We start from the raw sequence: 19,014 nt of genomic DNA on the forward strand, positions 1-19,014 counted from the left end.
GCCCATCACTGCCAGTCGCTAACCATCACTGCCAGTCACTTCCAGTCACTGTCAGCCACCTCCAATCTCTGACAGTCACTGCCAGTCACTGCCAATCACTGCCAGTCTATACCATTCACTGCCCATCACTGCCAGTCGCTAACCATCACTGCCAGTCTCTGCCAGTCACTACCAGTCACTTCCAGTCTCTGACAGTCACTGCCAGTCACTGCCAGTCACTGCCAGTCTCTGTCATTCACTGCCCATCACTGCCAGTCACTGCCAGTCACTGCCCATCACTGCCAGTCACTGCCAGTCACAGCCAGTCACTGACCATCACTGCCAGTCTATACCATTCACTGCCCATCACTGCCAGTCGCTAACCATCACTGCCAGTCACTTCCAGTCACTGTCAGCCACCTCCAATCTCTGACAGTCACTGCCAGTCACTGCCAATCACTGCCAGTCTATACCATTCACTGCCCATCACTGCCAGTCGCTAACCATCACTGCCAGTCTCTGCCAGTCACTACCAGTCACTTCCAGTCTCTGACAGTCACTGCCAGTCACTGCCAGTCACTGCCAGTCTCTGTCATTCACTGCCCATCACTGCCAGTCACTGCCAGTCACTGCCCATCACTGCAAGTTACTGACCGTCACTGCCCGTCACTGACCATCACTGCCAGTCACTGTTCGTCACTTCCCAGCGATGAGCGATCAGCAAGCTGGTTTTTAGAATGTGTTATAGACATGAGACATTTACGGTAAAGATTCTTGAAAGCACTCAAGGAGCGTACATTTCCTCTTTATGTACATTTCTCCGCTACAACACCCTAATCTCACAGTTGTCCTACGAACGACGCAAATACTGCACCCCAGTTCAGAGCCTTGCGCTTAGAGGCGATACCACGCTATAAGAACCAGCGAGTGTCACACTTATCATTCTGACACACTAACACAATCACTCCACTGACTTTGCGGACCTCTTAAAGATATTACAGAATTTTTATCTTTACTCTATCAGCTAATTTTAATCGTGTAGAGAACAGCTGTTCGTAAAGTATCATCTAGTGAAGCAGTGATTTGTTCTGCATTTCAGATGTTCTTTTTTTACCTTTAGTTACTTGAATCTCAAAGTTGAGGACTAACTGTGTTCTTACGTGGCACCAGCCATGGCGTTTAAGACTCAGCTGCAGTTTCAAAGTTGTTTCAAGATCGTGAAACCAAAAGCATTTCACCGAGAAATATTGAGTGCACCAACGAACCCGCAAAGAACAGAAGATTTAAATTTGGAAATATAAGTTTTTGTCAGGTGGAGGGGGGGGGGGGTTGGTCAGGTCATAAATAACACGGGAGTTAAGTCACGTGAAAGTCGCCCGAGTTGAGGATTTATCTTCTCGAAGATATCACGGACGAGTTTGTAAAGATTTTTCTCTCTCGGAAATTCTTGCCCGAATAAGAAAAGCGAAGTTCACCTAGAAAAAAAAAATGGATTTGACTTGATGCGATTAATCTTCCGATTATGTCTGATATATTTTAATGCACCATTAGGAGCTGATATTTATGTCTTTGAAGAAGTTAAAGGATTAATCGTGTATTCACGTGACGACATTAGCTTCGCAACGCAGGACACTGAGGCACAGAAACATAAAAGGTTCACACGTAATTGTGAGAATTCATCTTGATTGTACATAGATGACGCCAGAAGTCACGTCTATTGCGTATGCCACTTTCAGAGCAGTCCCCTCGTGTTCAGAACGAATGTTCTCCCCAGAAAAACCTTCACAGAGTTGCCAAGTACAGATGCTAAGGGAGCCCGCCGTGTCAGGGTGTATCTGTGTTAGTAAACCGGGATGATAAGTGCGATGCTCGCTGGTGCTTCTAGCGTGGTATCGCCTCTAAGCGCAAGGCTGTGGACTGGCGCGTAGTCTTCTCGTCGTGCATAGAGCAACCGACAGTTCTGAGAGGTAACCATAATATTATATTACGGAGAGTATTGCAGATAAAGGTATAATGCAAGACCCTTGAGTGCTTTAAAGAATGTGTGCCCGGCGTGTCATGCCTATAAATCGTTTTGAAAACACGCTTTTCAGCTTTTTTTTCACTCTACTATAAATACAGTTTACGAAGGAAATACGGAATCATAACTACTGATCCGCTCTCAGTGCATTCTTAAATTCTTTTCCGCAAACAGACACCACTGGGATGCGTTGAGCAGTTTCCAAACAGCGTGCTTTCTTCTGAAGCTCAGCACACAGCGTGTGGGCCCGGGTCAGGAAGGGCAGAGAGGGGTTTGACTGTCTGTCCTGACCTCTATGCCGGTGGGGTGGCTGCAGGACCGCTTGTAAACTAAGCTACACCTAATGTCACACTTTAAAACACCGCGAAATCTCACGCTGTGCTCGAAATTCGAACCCAAAAAACCTATCGCTCCCACCATGAAAAGCACAAACACAGAACAAATTTCAAACACACTGTTTGCTTAACTCTGTTGCACACGGTGCATTTGACTCACAACGAAAATAAAACTTGTTCTGTGCAGGCCTCCTTTACAATCTAATACATGATTAAATTTACTTAAAATCGTTAATTTAAATAAATATTCAAGTGAATGTTTATTGTAACTATTATTTTGCCTAGCAGAAATTTATCGTTTTTAAAATTATTTTTAGTGGCGATGCATCTTTGTTAAAAGTATGCAGTTGATATAATAATTTACTTTGACAGTATACTAACTTTTGACTTTACTTATCTGTATATGTACATATATAGGCAGTCTTTGGCTACGTTTGTACTGTTATATCCCTTTGAAGATCAGTTCAACTCGATGTGAAATCTACTGCAATTACATCCTCGAGAAACGGGTTCACCAGAATGTCACATGCCGGCTGCGACCGATCGTAAGGAAGGTCGCCTGCGCAGGATGAAGCGCAGTTTCATTTAAGCTCCCGGGACAGCCGCGGGATTCACGGCGTCGTAAATACCACGAAGTGAAGGCTTTCCCGACTTTACAACGGCAGTTACCTCCCGCGACCTGGTGTTTTATCGGGGCCCACCCTGCCATCAACCACCCAGATGCCCCCTCCCCCTCTCCTAGGTCCGTATCGGCCGTTCGTTCGGAGGCAACTGCCGCGCGGCAAAAACAATCTCTCACACGTTTTCAAAAAAAAACAATCGTTCTGAAGGCTCCCTCATACGATCAGTCGCAACTTAAAAGTCGGAACTGCCGTGTGTGAGCAAGGACGGTGGGCTTGTCAGTCGGAACTGATGGGACTGACGAGCCGATGGCCCTTCCATCGAATCGGACTCCGGACTCTATCAAGACTTCAGTCCGAACTGACGTGTGCGGGAACAGCGTCTCGCCAGTCCAAACTGTCGGTCCAAACAAATCAGTCCATCAGTTGAGTCAAGTGGCAGACACATTTGCTTGCAGTCTTTGTTTTTTTCTTTGTTTAACTAAAAGTGCAACTGCAACTGGAAATCCAAAGTTTATTCCATATTCTACGATGAAACGATACATCTAATAGTAACCAAAAGACTGAGGAGGTTTGGGGAGGCTTCAGTTCAAACCATGTCAGTTCGGACTGTTCGTTCCGAACTGAGCGCCTGAACTGATCGTTTGTGGAGGCCTTAATTTATTTTCAAAGTAATTTACCGGCAGGTATTTCAAGGAACCAACTACTCGTACTACAATACAGGCGGCAACTTCAAACAGAGAAAATAACACTTCAGATTTCGAAAGGCTGCACCTATCTGGGCACCAGACTTTCATTCATTGATGAGATTGTGCCTTTGGGGTACATGAACAACCTCACTTGGGATACCTGAGCGAGCGCATCTTAGTGTACCTGAGCAACTTCACCTTTGGATACCCGAGAGCGCATCTTGGGGTACCTGAGCAACTTCATCCTGGGGTACCTGAACAAACTCACATTTGGATACCTGAGCCACTTCACCTTGGAGTACCTGAGCGAGCTCACCTTGGGGTACCTGAGCGAGCGCATCTTGGGGTACCTGAGCAACTTCATCCTGGGGTACCTGAACAAACTCACATTTGTATACCTGAGCCACTTCACCTTGGAGTACCTGAGCGAGCTCACCTTGGGGTACCTGAGCGAGCGCATCTTGGGGTACCTGAGCAACTTCATCCTGGGGTACCTGAACAAACTCACATTTGGATACCTGAGCCACTTCACCTTGGAGTACCTGAGCGAGCTCACCTTGGGGTACCTGAGCGAGCGCATCTTGGGGTACCTGAGCAACTTCATCCTGGGGTACCTGAACGAACTCACATTTGGATACCTGAGCCACTTCACCTTGGAGTACCTGAGCGAGCTCACCTTGGGGTACCTGAGCGAGCGCATCTTGGGGTACCTGAGCAACTTCATCCTGGGGTACCTGAACGAACTCACATTTGGATACCTGAGCCACTTCACCTTGGAGTACCTGAGCGAGCTCACCTTGGGGTACCTGAGCGAGCGCATCTTGGGGTACCTGAGCAACTTCATCCTGGGGTACCTGAACGAACTCACATTTGGATACCTGAGCCACTTCACCTTGGGGTACCTGAGCGAGCTCACCTTGGGGTACCTGAGCGAGCGCATCTTGGGGTACCTCGGCCGCGTCTCGGCGCCGCCGTAGCTCGGGTACTTCACCTCGCCGACCAGCGAGTCGTTGAAGGAGGCGTACAGCAGGTAGCGGCCGTCGGGCGAGAACCACGTGGCGCCGGCGGTCTTCAGGACCTCCACTGCGGACAGGTCGTACCATAGCGGTGTGTTTCAGCGTCACAGCTCAAGCTCGATCTCTCTCCGAGCCCTGGTTGGATCACGGGTCCACCACACTCTCTGGTGAGCGCTGAACGATATCAGTGGGCACTTCAAGACGAGCCGACACCCCAGCTGTTCAGGACAATGTTCGCGGGAACTTCACAGCGCGAGCAGACATGTGCTGTGTTTTTAAGGATTTTACGCAGGTTACTATTTATTGTAAACATACTTAAATATTAGAGAATAGGTAATTTAAAAAAAATTCAAAGTATAAAAAATGATTCTTTCTAACGTTCCAACCACTTCCCACATCTAAAACCCACATTGAAGCGGTTTATAATGTTAATATTTTTAGTTAAATATAGTATTAATTATTTGAACCAGTATTCCATAAAAATCACTAAAATATGTGATTTGAAAGCGCGCGCGCACACACACACACATATATAATTTGTTTGAAGGTAGTCTTTTGTCATCCTGTCAATACTTTTTTGCATGGTGCGTACGCAAAGTAAAATTCATGATGATCATTTTTTTTCATAACGCGACTAAAGGATTATAACTAAAAAAAAAACTGTTTGAGTGCCGGGTGTCTGGCTTCATCGAGACAAGTGGTCGCCGGACCCGGAGGGCGGCGGCGACCTACCCTCGTACAGCCAGTCGGGGACGCCGTTGAAGACGCGGCCGGGGGCCCCCGACGCGGTGAGGCGGCGGGCGGCTGCCTTGGCGCGCGGCCGGTAGTACAGGTCGTTGTCGCGCACGAAGGCCAGGGCGTCCCCTCGCGGCGCCCAGACGGCGAGCTGCAGCAAGGGCGCGGGATCCGCGCGGGCGTCGCCCAGCGGGTACCTGTTCCTGCGGGCACCACGCGATATCCCCTCAGGTCCCCTCAGTTCTCCTCCCGAGCCCTGAAGCTCTCTCAGCGGGCCGGGGTACTCACCTCGTCTCCATCTCGTACAGGCTGTACCGCGCCAGGAAGGAGTACTTGTGCACCTGCGACACACGACAGAACAGCGTCACCCGCTCCGGGAACCCTCCCTCCCAGGATTTCAACACAGAATCATAGCTAGAGACCGGAAAAATTCGCGGGTTCATTTCGTGATATGCTAAAATTCAAATAATTATACCGTTCAGCTGTTTCTGCTATTGGTTCACTGTTAATATGTAGGACTCTTGGCCAATTAGAGACAATCAATCAAAGAAATATCCAATCACAAGTTACCCAATTGAGACGCCTCAAAATTCAGTACCCAATGAACGGGCGCCGTTTGCCCAAGTAGGCAGAGGATCGTGTAATCTATTCTGGAGGTCATTGAACTCGCGAAATTTTCCAGTCTCTAAGCATAGCAAATTAGTATAGAGACCGGGAAAAATTCGCGGATTCATTCGGCGATGGGCTAGAATTCAAACACACACGTGTACCTCTTGGATGATTTTGCTGTTGGCTTACTGTGCATCTGGACGCATCTCAACCAATTATTATAAACCCTCAACCAAAGAAGGCTCGAATCGCAGACGAACCAGCCGAGACCACTCACAAGTCGGCAGCCAACGAACTGGAGTTATTTGCCCGAGTGTACAGGGGAATGTGCAGTCTATCCTGAAGGCCATCGAAACCGCGAATTTTTCCGGTCTCTACAAGTTAGCTACTTATATATTCTTTTATAAGGATTGCTGCAATGCTGATAGATAGGGGCAGGCATTTTTCGCGAATTAATCTGAACGCCTATTAGACTGAAACAAGTTATTCTGGGCAAAAGCCCGGCCAAGCCTCACCACCTCCTCCACCTGGAACTAAACCCCAGTAGGGGTGTACCAAGTGCACTACTTTAATTTCCCAATTTTTTGGCCTATATTCCCATGTTTCCATTGAGTGACTTGATTTTCGTCACTCGAGGGCCATTAACCAGAATAACCTATCCAACCTGTTTTCACCGCCGGCGCTGCAGCCAGGTTATAGCTTTGTCAAATTTTCAAATATATATGCATTTCTTGTGTCCACAATTATATAAACCGGCGGTGGATATATAAAAACTTTTACCTCATCAATCCACGTGGAATCACCCCGCATGTCCCCGGTGACAGGACGATTACTAGTACCCGGCACCGAACCCATGCAGGGGCGCCGATTCCACAGCCAGCAAGTGTTTCTCTTCTTTTCCTTCCATAGTTTTATCATAAAATGCCAATCCAGTCCATCTGTTGCATCCGCAACCCTCTCCAACACCTGCTTCCAATTCCCTTACTTAATCATTCTAGTTCCATCAACAGTTGTCACTTTAGTGAGTTAATAAAATGCCAAATCCGAGCATGGGCTATGTCTTGATATTCTTCAACTATTGTCTCTTGTCTAACTATTCTCCACTATTGCAGATGTTATTCTCCTTCTTGATATTCTTGAAGGTCCATTGCTGCCATCCAGCTATCGAACTCTTCTAATCTCTTGCCAATCTCATTGCAATAATTTTTCCATATCCTTTGACCCTCTGGATCAGCCAAAAAACCAGAAATGTTCCAGAGGGACAATTGTAAATTTGATGCAAGGTCTTCATAACGTAGCCGAATGTCATGCACCTTAGAACATTCCAACATAACATGGACGGCAGTATCTGGAAGCCCGCAGACTGCACACATTGGGTCGTCCACCAAGTTCATGGTGTACAATTTAGCCTTGAAATTTCCGTGACCCGTAAGATACTGAGTGCAGTAATGGTCCACTGGAATAGTCCGTCTCTCGAGGCGTTCTCTAATATTCGGAAGTATCCGATACGTTAGACTGAAACAAAGGTATCCTACCCGCACCAGCGGTTTCTTCCTTGCGATTGGCGGCCGTCTGCGAAAGAGGTCGTTGCCTCTTTTTTTTACTGAGCCAATCAGGACGCGTTTGCTTTTCGCACTGAATTACTCTGATTGGCGTTGTATCAATCGACATGTACCTACCTGAAAGAAATTCGCCCAATGACGAAACACAGACGGTGCTACAGTGTTTTAACTTATATCTAGTCTCGGACTCTTTTTCGCGAAATATGCGTGGCCCTACTTATAGAGCCGAGCCACAATAATGTATTTCCTCCCAATTACAGCCCGACATGTCTCGAACACAGAAGCAACAGGAATAATTGTGTTTCCTGTTGCTGCAAAGCGTGTATTTCATACATTGACACGCGTGTTTCATGTATACTTGATAACAAAGTATTAAGTAAAATCCAAGAAAACAATTTTTTCGTGTTACGAAATAACGAATTTGAAGGGGGGGAAAAAATAATTAATCGACCAGCTATTTAAATTGCATGCTGGTTGCTTGTCCCAGTAAGGTCCATGTTTGAAGAATGAAGCGCGCCATCGCGGGGTCCTGGCGACCTGAGTCCTCCCGTTCAGGCACTGCGCCTGTTGCTCTCCCCAGAAGCAGACTCGAGCAGTGTCGCCGCCAATCCGCGCTCTCTCCGCCCGTCATCCTCTTCCTTCACGAGTTCTCCCAACCAGTGGCGTAGCCAGGATTTGTGTATGGGGGGGTGTTAAGGAGCATGCCCCCCCCCCCCCCCCGTATTAAAGCGAGGGGTCCGGTGGTCCTCCCCCGGGAAAATTTGGATTTTAATGTGTAAAATAGAGCTATTTTAGCAGTTTTCGGTACTTAAATTTAAATATTGTAATGGTAAAAATTGTATTAATTTTTAAAATGAAATTTGTTTGAGTGATGAATAAGAAATTTAATTAAAGATTTGGTGCTACATGGGGGGGGGGGGGGTTGAACCCCTGAACCCCCTCCCCCCTGGCTCCGCCCCTGCCACCAACACCGCGGCATTTCACCAAGTTTCAAAACATTACATCATGCCACCAACTGCTAAGGTATTCCATACACACATGGCTGCTCGTATTTTTCCTTATTTAAATTTTATAAATGGGTGTTGTATTTTTAGAAAAAAAAATTACTGTATATTGTTAAACGAGTTTTGGTTTATTTATAAAAATTTGGTTTCAAGAATAATATTTTCAAGCAAACTGCAATAGTACCTACAAAATAAAATCTCCCCCTGACGTATATTTTTAAAAATCAAAACATGATCAGTCCCTCTAATTTTTTGTACTTTTTTCTCCTCACCACAAATTCTCTCGCCTCTCAAAAAAAACCTTGCATTCTGGGGAAAAGCCCGGGTGGAGGTTTGTGAATCGGGGGCTAGACTCGACGCCAATGGGATAGGAGACGGTTGTATTTGCCGAGTGATTTGTGAGAAGATATTCATCACAAGGTGGACTGCAGGCTTTCGCGGTCACTGTCTAATGACTAGGGAACGGAAAAATTCGCCGCATAATTTCGTAATGGGATGAAATTCAAACGTGTACATCTCTAATTCGCGTCGGCTTTTGGAACACAGTTTACATGGAATAAAAACTCTTGGAAGATGATAGACCCTCAACTAAAGAATTTTTTACCGGGATTGCGACACTCTAAATTTACAAATGTTTGTACCCTTGACTGTCAATTGTTACTGGATCGCGGATTATGTGACGTGGTCTGGATGATTGTATATCAATGACATTTGCCTAAGAAAATACCGCTGACCCAGTCATGTGCTACTCGGAGAGAAGGCGAAATGTGGTCAGCAGTGTCTGAAGTAGTTGACCTTGCTTGCTTCACTGCCCCTCGTGGCGTACTTGACGGGTTCCGTGTCTGGCCTCTTCAAACGGCGTTAGCCAGCCGAGCATGTAGTTTACATTATGTTTTTTCAACAAATAATTCTTATTAGAAAAATAATGTCAGCTGAAATCAGTAATTTTTTAACACCTTATTAGCGTTACGCCAATTTACGGCGGTTCACTTTAGAATTCTACCTTTGTTACGTAGTTACAATCGGTATGTATTTACACGTAGGTATTTGTTGAAACTTCCTTTTTTTAAAATATATTAATACAAGTCACATATAAAATTAAAAATTTTTACAAACCTTAAAATTACTCAAATGTTTTATCAAATAAAATTTAAAAAATGGCGACGATTTTTTTTTCCTTAGCTTGAATTAAGCTAGAGATACTGATTCGTTTTACTTGCATACTTAACTTCCAGTTCAGACAGCCCTCGTGACGTCACTTCTGGGTCAAGTACGTGTAAGTATACAATTCAGACCACTTCGGTCACGTACTAAGTATGCACACATTTGAAGAGTCCAATGTGGCACCGGGGAAAAAAAATTGGTTGTCTGTAAAATCGGTTTACAGACGATAGTTTAACGTGACAACGTCATAACAAAACATTGATGAAATGATTGATCCAGAAGAAAAGGAAATATCATATTCGGCCTGAGACTGAGCCGTAATAGGTTTTTGCAACCAAACCATTTAGGCATTAAAAATATTATATTCTTTCAGGAATAATTTTTTTTTCTATCTTTTGCATGATAAAATCTACTTCTGCATACTTTTATGAATAAAATTGAATCATTTTATTTAATTATCACTATTTTGTATGGATACAAAGGAGTGAAATGAAATGTGCAATTGAATTAATAAATTTACTTTTATTTGCATTCATTAATTCAAATATAGTTATTACTTTTGAAATGTCGAGTGCGCCATATTTATTTTTACAAGTACAAAAAAAATTTCGCAGGTGCCGGGTTTCAAACCGACAACCTTTAGTTTAAGTGTAAGGTACGCTAACCACACGCCCACGAGGCCATACTAAGTTAATGTAGTTTCAAATGTTATATATATATATATATATATATATATATAAAAACTTTGTTCACGGTAGGGGTATAATATTATCACGATTTTATAACAAATACGCATCTTAAATACACCAAACTTATTTATGTGTTACAATATTTTTTAAAACATTGTGCAAAAGATCCCGGGTGTAATTTGAATTATTATGTGTAACTGTAAAACACCATTGTTGGTTCAAAACGTATTTGAATATTCAACATTACTTTTAAATAACCGTATCGATTGTGCGGAAAATCGGTGGACGATCGTTAAATTACATAATATTAATAATTCAAACAACGAAAATATGATTGAAAAGTCAAATTGATGGTTGTTCCAATCGAGTGGAAGAGAGATGCCACGCATGCGTACAATGAGCAAACAAAACACATCCGTAGTGGGACATCCGTAGTGGGACACTTTTTCGTGCGTGCAGCTGGCGTTCATCGATTTATTAGACGTTGTCACGTCAAAAAAGTGAATTTCGCAGGTCTCTATTGAATGAATCACGTAAACGTAGTCATTTTGCGTCGGGAGTGGCTCACCTTTTGTACGTCGGATATGAGCAGCGCGAACTTGAGATCACTCGATATCTTGAAGTCGACAGCGTTGAGTTGTCTCTGGAACACACAGAGCACAAACAGTGTTTCACTGGCGGGCTAGTAATTACAGTTAAACCTCGTCTATCCGGACTAACATTCGAAAATCAGGATATTACGGGTAATACGGGTATACTTAGCAAAACAAAATCCTTAAATACGCAGACTTTCCATATATAACAAAAAAACTAAGTTTTGTAAAAAAATGTAAAAATAACTTTTTACGTAATTTATTAACAAATAATTCGTCCACTTTATTCTATTTCAAATATGTATTGCATCTGAATGAAGCAAGGTGACACAAACGTTTTATCATTAATAGTTCAGCTGGATTGGTGTCGGGCTGACGCTCCAGTACGCCATGATGTTTGTCCGCTGGTGAGCTTTCATAATCTCACCAAAAAGCAGGAACTGCACATTGAATCAAACTAAAAGGTTAATATTTGGCGTACTTATAAATACGTTATCGCTAACGTAGTTAAAAAAAAATTTATGTGAACGTTAAATAAAAAAATCTACAAATCTGATCCGGATTATCCGGATATACGAATCAACGTGGCCTGATAAACGTAGTTTTACTGTATTAACTTTGGTACCTAGCGTGTTTCTCAGTCCACACTTGTGCGCTGCCGATTTACAGGGAAGAGAGAAGGGGGGGGGGAGTTTACAGTCCGAGCTTGTCTCGTGCGATGACAATGCTCGTACATTCTCGCCTCCTCCGAGCTTCAGTGACCTTGTCTGTAGTATAGCTAAAGATCGATAGCAATTTCCTGACGAATACTTTATCAACGTTTCTACTTTAACAGTTGAATATTTTCCCATAATCACCAGTATATTTACCAGGATAATTACATAGATATTTGGAAAACAAGTCACATTAATTAATTTACTCTAATAATTAGTAGAGCCATAATATAATTCGCGAAAATATTTCCAGACTAAATTCACGTTAAAACTTTGTAGCATTGTCTGTGTTTCGTGGTTGGTTCGGCTATTTCAGTTACAGGTCTACAGTCAGCACACTAATCATAGCCATCAAGTGTGAATAAAAAACATCCCGAATGGCCCGTCCAAATACTACAGACGACCACCAATTACAAGGGAACAATCGTTAGTGTGGGCATCCCTTATAGCATTCTAATGGGCGACCATAACATTTCGAAAAAATACATGTCCTTAAAAATTGGTGTAAAGGGACAGCTTAGCCGCCTCAACGATGAGCCACAAAGTGCACTCGATCATGGGAGAGAGTGCATTGAGACCAACATGCTGAAACCAGCGCGAAGCACTCCGCAGCAGAGGGCTGATATTTCAACCTTGGAAACACTCCACGGCCACCGGGCGTGGGGTCCGAGGGAAGGGTGACTGCGATGTGAAACACTGACCCCTTTGGCCGGCGCCACTCGACGGGAAAGGCAATCTGACCCAATTACCCCGTCTGCTCCCATTCCCACATCCATCAAAAGCTACCCCTGGGGAGAGGGGTGTCAGAGTGGTAGCAGAGCGTGGTTGGTGTTGCCAGCATCCGCACACCTACACACACGCACACACGCACACGCAGTCTATATCCTCTCCTACTCCCCTCACTACACCCCTTCGATCGAGTCATGCCACCGCAGCTGTTTCAAATTAATGCGATTCCCATGTCGGCTCCCTCCCGCCAACCCCGGGCAAGCAGGCCACGCCCCTCTTGACGCATGTCAAGGTCGGAGTTATTTATAGGGGTGGCAGGGATGTGCTGCGAGAGATCACAAGCCAGAGGCAGGGAGGTGGGGTGCCGCTCTGTCGCGGGCTTGAGACAGGGGATGCAAACATCTGCCCTCTCGCTCGTTTTGCAAACATCCACTCCTCTGAGGCGCCCTGAATACCGCAACACTGTGTTTCACCGTAGCAAATATAAAACCATCTGCAGTAACAGTTCCTAACCTCAAATATTGTTTACGCTAAACTTTATTGTAAATATATTTGGCTCCAAACACACCCAGCTATGTTAAAAGAAAATTGTGACACTAAAATTTCACATTGTTTATTACTTACTATGGTTAAATTTCATCGCTAACCTCTTATTCATTTCACACCACCAACTGATATGTGGTGTATAACGTAGAACCGGTGCGATAAATACCGTCCGAAATGTGTGTTCGTGCTCAGAGATTACGGTACATACCATCGAAACCTTATCAACAGTAGGAGTTTAACCACGCAGCTTCTTCCTGCGGTAAAATTTCCGCGACCTTCGTTGCTTACCGTGGCGTGTGTTCGCGACGAGAGCTCGGCGACTCACCAAGGTAGCGTTGCTCACCAGCACCCTGGTGGTGAGGTTCTCCGCGCTCAGCAGCGAGACCCCGCCGTGGGCGTCGCGGAACACCAGCTCCGAGCCTGCAACACGCCACGCCGCACGCGGTCTCCACCAACTGTCTTCAGAGCGTTCGTTGGTGGCAGGCCACGACTTCTTCTCCTTTCACTTGCATCGATATTTTCGACAAACGCCTTTGTTTCTATTGCAGTGCAGAGTAAATAGCCGCCACTGTACTGCACAGCTTGTTAACATTATTGCAGTCTTACATCTCTCTGGGCGCGTTATAGAAAAATGATGAAAGTGAATTTTTACGATGCGCGCGCACCATGCAACGAAATTTTCACAGGATGGAAAAAAAAATCGGCTCCTACAAAAAAAGGGGCTACAAACAAATAAAAATAATATATTTGTTTTTAAATCTTATACTTAAGTGATTGATTTGAATACTGGTCCATATATTAAAAAAAACATTTACTGTTAATAATTAGTGATAGAAACTGTGTTTGTAAAGTTTTTAAAGTGTATTATATATATGTGGGGTTATGTTTCCGTATGTATAATTTATTTTCATCATTAACTATTACATTGTTACTTAATAATTAATTAAAATTAATAAATTAGAATAAACATTCAAAATATTTATTGATTTTCATTATAAATAAAAATTATATCGATTGTTTTACTAAATTAAATAATCAATTTTACACGCGTATTTATATTAATATTGAATGTTGAGTATTTACTAAAAAAAATTACCTGTAACAGGTTTTGCTCTTACTAGCAAAATCAAATACAACAAGTAAGTTTTAAGTTTTTTATTATTCATTATTCTCTTTTCTACATGTTTGTTGGCTTATTGTTCGCTTAACATCTCCAGAAGTCTAACAATTCCTTAAAAATTTAAAAAGTTTGGAGGACAAACTATCGAAACATATAGATGGAGAAGGTAATATTGAATAATGAAAAAAGAAACTTTGTTGTATTCACTTTAGTTAGAAAGATCTCAATTTTTATTAGGCAATTCATTTATATTAGCTTAGATGTATCAAGAACTCAATACAACACATACTTAAATTATAATTTTGTATTAAGTAAAGCATGGGTAAAATTTTGTATCGAATATATCGATATTGTACTGGTATCGATAAAAAAACCAGGCGATGATGTACCGTTGCGTTGAAACGTATTGCCATTCGTAGGTGCGAGAGGAGCACAAGGGGCTGCAGCACTCGAGGATTTGCTGTGGATGCAAGCGGCTTGCGACCTTATCACCCGGACGGCGATATCCGGGCTCTCGACAGCCCTCTGGGGGGGGGGGGGGGGTTTGAGGGGGAAGTCCAATCACAGTCCTCGGAGAAGCGCGGGCAATAAAGGGCGCGGCAGTAAAGACGGCGCGCTGGCGTCGATAAGGGCGAGCCGGACACACGGTCGTCTCGCGGGGTCACGGCGTCCGGGAACGAGCAGTTGACGGCCGTCAAGGACACAGCGCCAGCGCACGGGTTCCAGTCCCATCCTGCTGCTGTTTCCCCCGCTGGGATTGCCGCGAGAGAGACCGTGCAACTTCACTGACTTGTGATCCGTGTTATATCTCCAGCGACAAGACGTCAAGACCCTGCCTAGCTGTGCACACTCGCGGTGCGCAGAGATTCAGGAGAAAAAAAAAACGCGATTTGAAAACTGCTCAAGACATCCGAGTGGGGTCTGTTAACGAAAATCATTTAAGAACTCGTTGAGGGCCGATAAGTAGTTTTGTTTCAGTATTAAGTTTTTAAACCGTATTCTTAGAAGAGTTAAAGTTACTAAAATGCGTGTTTTAAGAGTAATTTTTAGGCATAAAACAACCGGTCCAGGTCCTTGAAAGCATTTAAGAGACTTGCATTACCTCTTTATCTTCATTTATCCGCCATATAATGTTACGGCCACCGCTCAATGCACGACGAGAAGACTGCGCGCCAGTCCAGAAGAAGACGCCTATATGGATTGTCAGCTGGAATATAAAAGTAGAAGCCACAAATAATGCAAATTATTTGTTTAATTACTGATTGACGCATTAAATAGCAATAAAAGTGTAATAAGAACTCAACACTCTCGTACTACCAACATTGTTTGCAACGCTAGGTACAGCTCATGCCGCCAGGATATAGCTGCCGTCACTTGTCTCGCGGATTTTCGGTGACTTTCCTGTATTGTCCTACTGCAATATTTGATGAAACGATATGAGTTTCCATAGAGATATAGCTGTATACGTAGGTGAGTGCATGAGAACGCTTTTTTTTTTAATTTTGCAACGAAAAGTTAATATATTCCAGTAACGAGTGCCAGAGCTATAATACTATAATCAAAAATAAATATGATAAAACTTATATGAATATAACACAAATAAATATTTTAAACGATAATTAATCTTCAATACACGACGTAGTTGCATTCATCGTGTGGGAGCAACAGTTGGCTCGTGCGGCGTGTTGATTGGCTGCCAAGGCACCGAGGCGGGGCACCAGGAAGCGCTATAATTACCCTCGGACAGCCTCCCTTCAGCACGCACCTGTCCGGCGGCCCGCCCTGTCACTGGAGAACACTCGCTGGACGGCGCTACTGCGGAGCGCGAGATAGCGCCTGGAGCGGCTCAGCGGCGGAGGGACAAGGAGGGACAAGGAGGGACCAGGATGAGCAGTAGAGAGGAGGAGGTTTGGATAAGGAGCAAGGAGGAAAAAGGAGCGATAAGTAGTAAGTATGCAGAAGGAGGAGTAGTAGAGAAGAGGCAGGTGGGATAAGAAGCAAGGAGGAAGAAGGAGCGATAAGTAGTAAGTATGCAGAATGAGGAGTAGTAGAGAAGAGGCAGGTGGGATAAGAAGCAAAGAGGAAGAAGGAGCGATAAGTAGTAAGTATGCAGAAGGAGTAGTAGAGAAGAGGCAGGTGGGATAAGAAGCAAGGAGGAAGAAGAAGCGATAAGTAGTAAGTATGCAGAAGGAGGAGTAGTAGAGAAGAGGCAGGTGGGATAAGGAGCAAGTAGGAAGAAGGAGCGATAAATAGTAAGTATGCAAAAGGAGGAGTAGTAGAGAAGAGGCAGGTGGGATAAGAAGCAAGGAGGAAGAAGGAGCGATAAGTAGTAAGTATGCAGAAGGAGGAGTAGTAGAGAAGAGGCAGGTGGGATAAGAAGCAAAGAGGAAGAAGGAGCGATAAGTAGTAAGTATGCAGAAGGAGGAGTAGTAGAGGCAGGTGGGATAAGAAGTAAAGAGGAAGAAGGAGCGATAAGTAGTAAGTATGCAGAAGGAGGAGGAGTAGAGAAGAGGCAGGTGGGATAAGAAGCAAGGATGAAGAAGGAGCGATAAGTAGTAAGTATGCAGAAGGAGGAGTAGTAGAGAAGAGGCAGGTTGGATAAGGAGCAAGGATGAAGAAGGAGCGATAAGTAGTAAGCATGCAGAAGGAGGAGTAGTAGAGAAGAGGCAGGTTGGATAAGGAGCAAGGAGGAAGAAGGAGCGATAAGTAGTAAGCATGCAGAAGGAGGAGTAGTAGAGAAGATGCAGGTTGGATAAGGAGCAAGGAGGAAGAAGGAGCGATAAGTAGTAAGTATGCAGAAGGATTAGTAGTAGAGAAGAGGCAGGTGGGATAAGAAGCAAGGAGGAAGAAGGAGCGATAAGTAGTAAGTATGCAGAAGGAGGAGTAGTAGAGAAGAGGCAGGTGGGATAAGAAGCAAAGAGGAAGAAGAAGCGATAAGTAGTAAGTATGCAGAAGGAGGAGTAGTAGAGAAGAGGCAGGTGGGATAAGGAGCAAGGAGGAAGAAGGAGCGATAAGTAGTAAGTATGCAGAAGGAGGAGTAGTAGAGAAGAGGCAGGTTGGATAAGGAGCAAGGAGGAAGAAGGAGCGATAAGTAGTAAGTATGCAGAAGGAGGAGTAGTAGAGAAGTTGCAGGTTGGATTAGGAGCAAGGAGGAAGAAGGAGCGATAAGAAGGAATAGTAGAAATAAGGAAGGTTGGATAAGGAGGATGTTTTTAAAACTCCACCACTGCACTAAATTATGATATACTGTGGCTAAACATGTTTGCTACGCAATCATAAATAACGCTACTATTGATAACAATGAAAAAAATACTGTTAGGCAAAATGCCATTATTTGGTAGACTTATGTGGCAAAAAGAAAACTTTAAAAGGGCAAATAAGAGTTGTTATACTGCTAAAACAAATACTTTGCTAACTAAAAAGTTATTTGAAAAAATAAGGCTAATTAAAGCAAATAACTTGTTTAGTTAGCAAACTATTTTTTTTGCAGTGTGAATAGTAAAGTTACCCGACCAAAAAAATATTGCCGCATGAGTCTTTCAAATAATTTTTTCCTCAAATGTATAGCATGTTTTATTTTATTTTGTATTGTTATCAATTGCACGGTTATTTATGATTGCGTAGCAAACGTTTTTAGTCACAGTACATAATAATTTGGTGCAGAGTGGGGATTTAAAAAATTAAAAAAGTAATGTCTATAGACTAACTAAAGAACTACAACACATTTATTTTTAAAATTTAGAACCATGAATAATTGGCCATCAACAGTTCTCGGCTTGACGTGAAAATGTTCAGGTGAAGATATTTTCAGCCTCCAAAACTATACTTATTTTAGTGAAGTTCTAGAATAGCGCCGTACACCGAGGGCACGAAACTAATTTGAAAACTCTTCTGCGGGAAACTGCATCTTACACGGGAAATTGCCCTTGTATGTTTCATCTGGGATAACATTTATATTTGGGTAAGAATTTGTTGCAGATGGTAGTCAGAGTGATGGATGAACATTTCTGCTGGAAGACACTTCAAGAACGTGGCTGTTCGTTTCAGCTTAGGTACTCGCGATATTTATAGATGGACGGGTTATTGCGGATACTTCTCTGATGTTGGCCCTAAGTTTTACCGGAACCATTCTTTGGCAAAACACTTCTTCTTCGGATTCTTTGGAAAGCGCCTTTCAGTTTGTTTACGACACAAACATAAAAAATTGGTTATTGCTGCCCTTCGGTTCTCGCCTTACTCTTGATTCGGGACGTTACTAGCTGACGTCACAGAACTTATATGTCCCCCCCCCCCCAGAACTTTACTGCCGAGGAGTTGATCCACTCCATCTCGCGAGTTCCGGGAAAGAATTCTTCAAATGGTTTCCAGGCTGTAGACCACCCGCAAGAATCTACAGCCAGTGTCAAGGGAGAAACTCAATACCACCCAACAACAGCTTTAAAAGTTGCATAATTCCAGCCATGGGCTGTTTTAATTCTGATATTGAATTGTGCTTGATCTTAAGGCGGTTAGATCAACAAAGATTCGTGTGGCGAGGACGAAATATATCACCGCAAAAGCTGATTAACACATTCGAAATCCCAAAAAAACTTTTAGATAATAGCTATGGCCAAGTAATTTATGGAATAAATTTTTTTGATTTATTTTGCTCTTTAACGCCATAGATTTTCTGTTGGTAGTCTAATCAAAGGGTAGCTTACTCCTTACCGAAGCTATAACTCTATTAATTGGGAACTAGATTGTTTTTATTTAAACTGTTTTGGCGCTAAATCATTGTACAGGTATTAGTTAAAAAAAACAGAGCCTTCTCTAAAGGCTACTTATTTAAGTGCTTAAGCATTTATTTATATATTTGTTCATTCCTTTAATAGCCGCTTAGTGGCTAACTACT

General features: G+C 43.4%; 1 protein-coding gene across 1 annotated transcript in view; it reads right to left on the bottom strand.

The window, feature by feature from the left end:
• The window catches only part of LOC134541826 (inactive dipeptidyl peptidase 10-like), a 57,920-nt gene that overhangs the window by 20,401 nt on the left and 18,505 nt on the right, over window positions 1-19,014 (bottom strand). Inside the window, exons 3-7 of the mRNA XM_063385521.1 lie at window positions 13,329-13,423; window positions 10,991-11,065; window positions 5,683-5,735; window positions 5,392-5,597; window positions 4,560-4,726 (exon numbers count right to left, since the gene is read on the bottom strand). Coding sequence (XP_063241591.1) covers window positions 4,560-4,726; window positions 5,392-5,597; window positions 5,683-5,735; window positions 10,991-11,065; window positions 13,329-13,423 — 596 coding nt within the window. The remainder of the gene's footprint in view (window positions 1-4,559; window positions 4,727-5,391; window positions 5,598-5,682; window positions 5,736-10,990; window positions 11,066-13,328; window positions 13,424-19,014) is intronic.

The sequence above is a fragment of the Bacillus rossius genome (genome assembly GCF_032445375.1).
Source record: "Bacillus rossius redtenbacheri isolate Brsri chromosome 4 unlocalized genomic scaffold, Brsri_v3 Brsri_v3_scf4_2, whole genome shotgun sequence".
In the NCBI taxonomy this organism is placed as follows: Eukaryota; Metazoa; Arthropoda; class Insecta; order Phasmatodea; family Bacillidae; genus Bacillus; species Bacillus rossius.